At 37.6% G+C, this 1,967-nt stretch overlaps 1 protein-coding gene across 1 annotated transcript; it reads right to left on the bottom strand.

Annotated features, from left to right (window-relative positions):
* Positions 1-988: 988 nt before the first annotated feature.
* On the bottom strand, positions 989-1,747 carry LOC127742876 (secreted RxLR effector protein 161-like). The gene has a single exon (XM_052255594.1). The coding sequence runs from the start codon at positions 1,745-1,747 to the stop codon at positions 989-991; it is 759 nt and encodes a 252-aa protein (XP_052111554.1).
* Between the last annotated feature and the right edge of the window lie 220 nt (positions 1,748-1,967).

Genomic DNA, 1,967 nt, shown 5'->3' with positions numbered 1-1,967 from the left:
CAAAAATTACTTCCTTCAAAAGCAGAGGCCACCAATTTATCAAAGACAATAATTAATAGTTTGATCTTTTTTATGAAGCAGACAGCAGTTAGAAGCTAATGTCAAAACAAAAGTAATTGCATCCAAAATAATATGCACTAAAGCTATATAATATATCCTACTCAAACTTCCCCACCGAGAATTACAATACACTACTATGAAATCATTTCCTTAAAAATAATACTTTTACCCATCAATTTTATGTGATAACAAGATACTCATACCTTTTGGTGCCTCGTTTGAACACTACAATCACGGCTAAGCAAAGTTGTAATGTTTCTATACTAATCAAAATGAGAAAAGTTTAAAAAAATATACAACAATAATCTAAAGACATACAGGAAAGCCATAAAAATAAGATAAAATATACAATTCATTCAAATTCTAAAAACAAAGATAGAAGGAAAGGATATATGGTATAGTTAAAACACCATGTTGAATTAACTGTTACATTCGATGGGATTCAAGTATTATTTTTAAGCCTACAGGGTCAAGCACAAGCAATTAGAATCCTAAAAGCTGCCTTTCCCAAAACCTGTTTCTCCTCTGTTCTTAGTAAAAAAGCCAAACGAAAATATCGGGTTGAGAAAGGATGATTTTTTTGAAGCAGCAGTGTTATTATGAACACATACTGATTCTTCTTCACACAAACAAAAGCATACTGCATCAGTGCATACGAAAGAACCTATTTCCTTAGTACTTTGAGTACTTATTATTAAAAGTTCATATATATACTGTTGAAGGTTGCGCATGAGAACAGAGAAGGAGTGCAGGGGATAAGAAAAACCAGAGAGGAGTAGAAAATGTGTATTGGTATTAAAAATGATGAATCACACCTTTACATAACTGATCTTCCTATATTTATACACAGCTAGCTAACTATTGATTAGCATAAATATCTAACTACTCTAATCAGTTTTCTCTAACTAACTATCAGCTGGTTCTCTTGTTAAGTAACACCCTCCCTTAAGCTTGGAGTGCTGACCGCGAAGATGTTCAGCAGCCCAAGCTTACCATGGATGTAATGGAAAGGGCCTGGTGCTAGTGGCTTAGTCAAAATGTCTGCAACCTGCTCATGTGTAGAGATAGGTAGCAGATTAATCACGCCTTCTTGTAGTTTGTCGCGGACAATGTGACAATCCGCCTCGATATGCTTGGTCCGCTCATGGAAGACTGGATTAGTGGCTATATACACGGCTGACTTGCTATCACAGTAAATGTTTGTTGCTTTCTGAAGTGGTGCACCAAGTTCCTGAAGAACATAACTCAACCATTGGACCTCCCTAGTTGCAAGCGCTAACACTCTATATTCTTCCTCGGAGGAGGAAGCAGCGACTGTAAGTTGCTTCTTACTCTTCCAACTAATAAGAGATGAACCAAGGTAAAAGCAATAGGCTGAGATCGACCTCCTGGAGTTAGGACACCCTGCCCAGTCTGAGTCTGAGAAGCCTGTGAGATTCAAGTCTGATTTGGCTGAGAAGAAAAGGCCAGCAGCTGGGGATCCTTTCACATACCTCAATATTCGATGAGCAGCTCGCAAATACTCTGTGGTAGGACAATCCAAGAATTGACTTAACTTCCCTATAGCGAAACTTATATCCGGCCTAGTGTTCGAAAGATAGAGCAACTTTCCAATGATTCTTCGGTATGGAGTAGAATCAGACAGCAGCTCCCCATCACTTTTACTAAGCTTTGTACCATAATCCATTGGTGTTGGGGCAGGCTTGCATCTCTCAAAACCTGTTTCTTTAATCAAATCCAGAACATATTTTCATTGATACAAAACAATTCCTTTCTGTGACCTAGCCACTTCTAAGCCAAGAAAATATTTGAGGTTCCCAATATCTTTGATCCGAAACCTATCATCAAGTATCTTCTTCACATTCTCAATCTCATTAAGATCATCACCTGCCAAAACCAAATCATCA

Source organism: Arachis duranensis, chromosome 10 (genome assembly GCF_000817695.3).
Source record: "Arachis duranensis cultivar V14167 chromosome 10, aradu.V14167.gnm2.J7QH, whole genome shotgun sequence".
NCBI classification, from domain to species: domain Eukaryota; kingdom Viridiplantae; phylum Streptophyta; class Magnoliopsida; order Fabales; family Fabaceae; genus Arachis; species Arachis duranensis.
The sequence above is the reverse complement of the archived record's forward strand: the minus strand, read 5'-3'. Positions and strand labels throughout refer to the sequence as shown.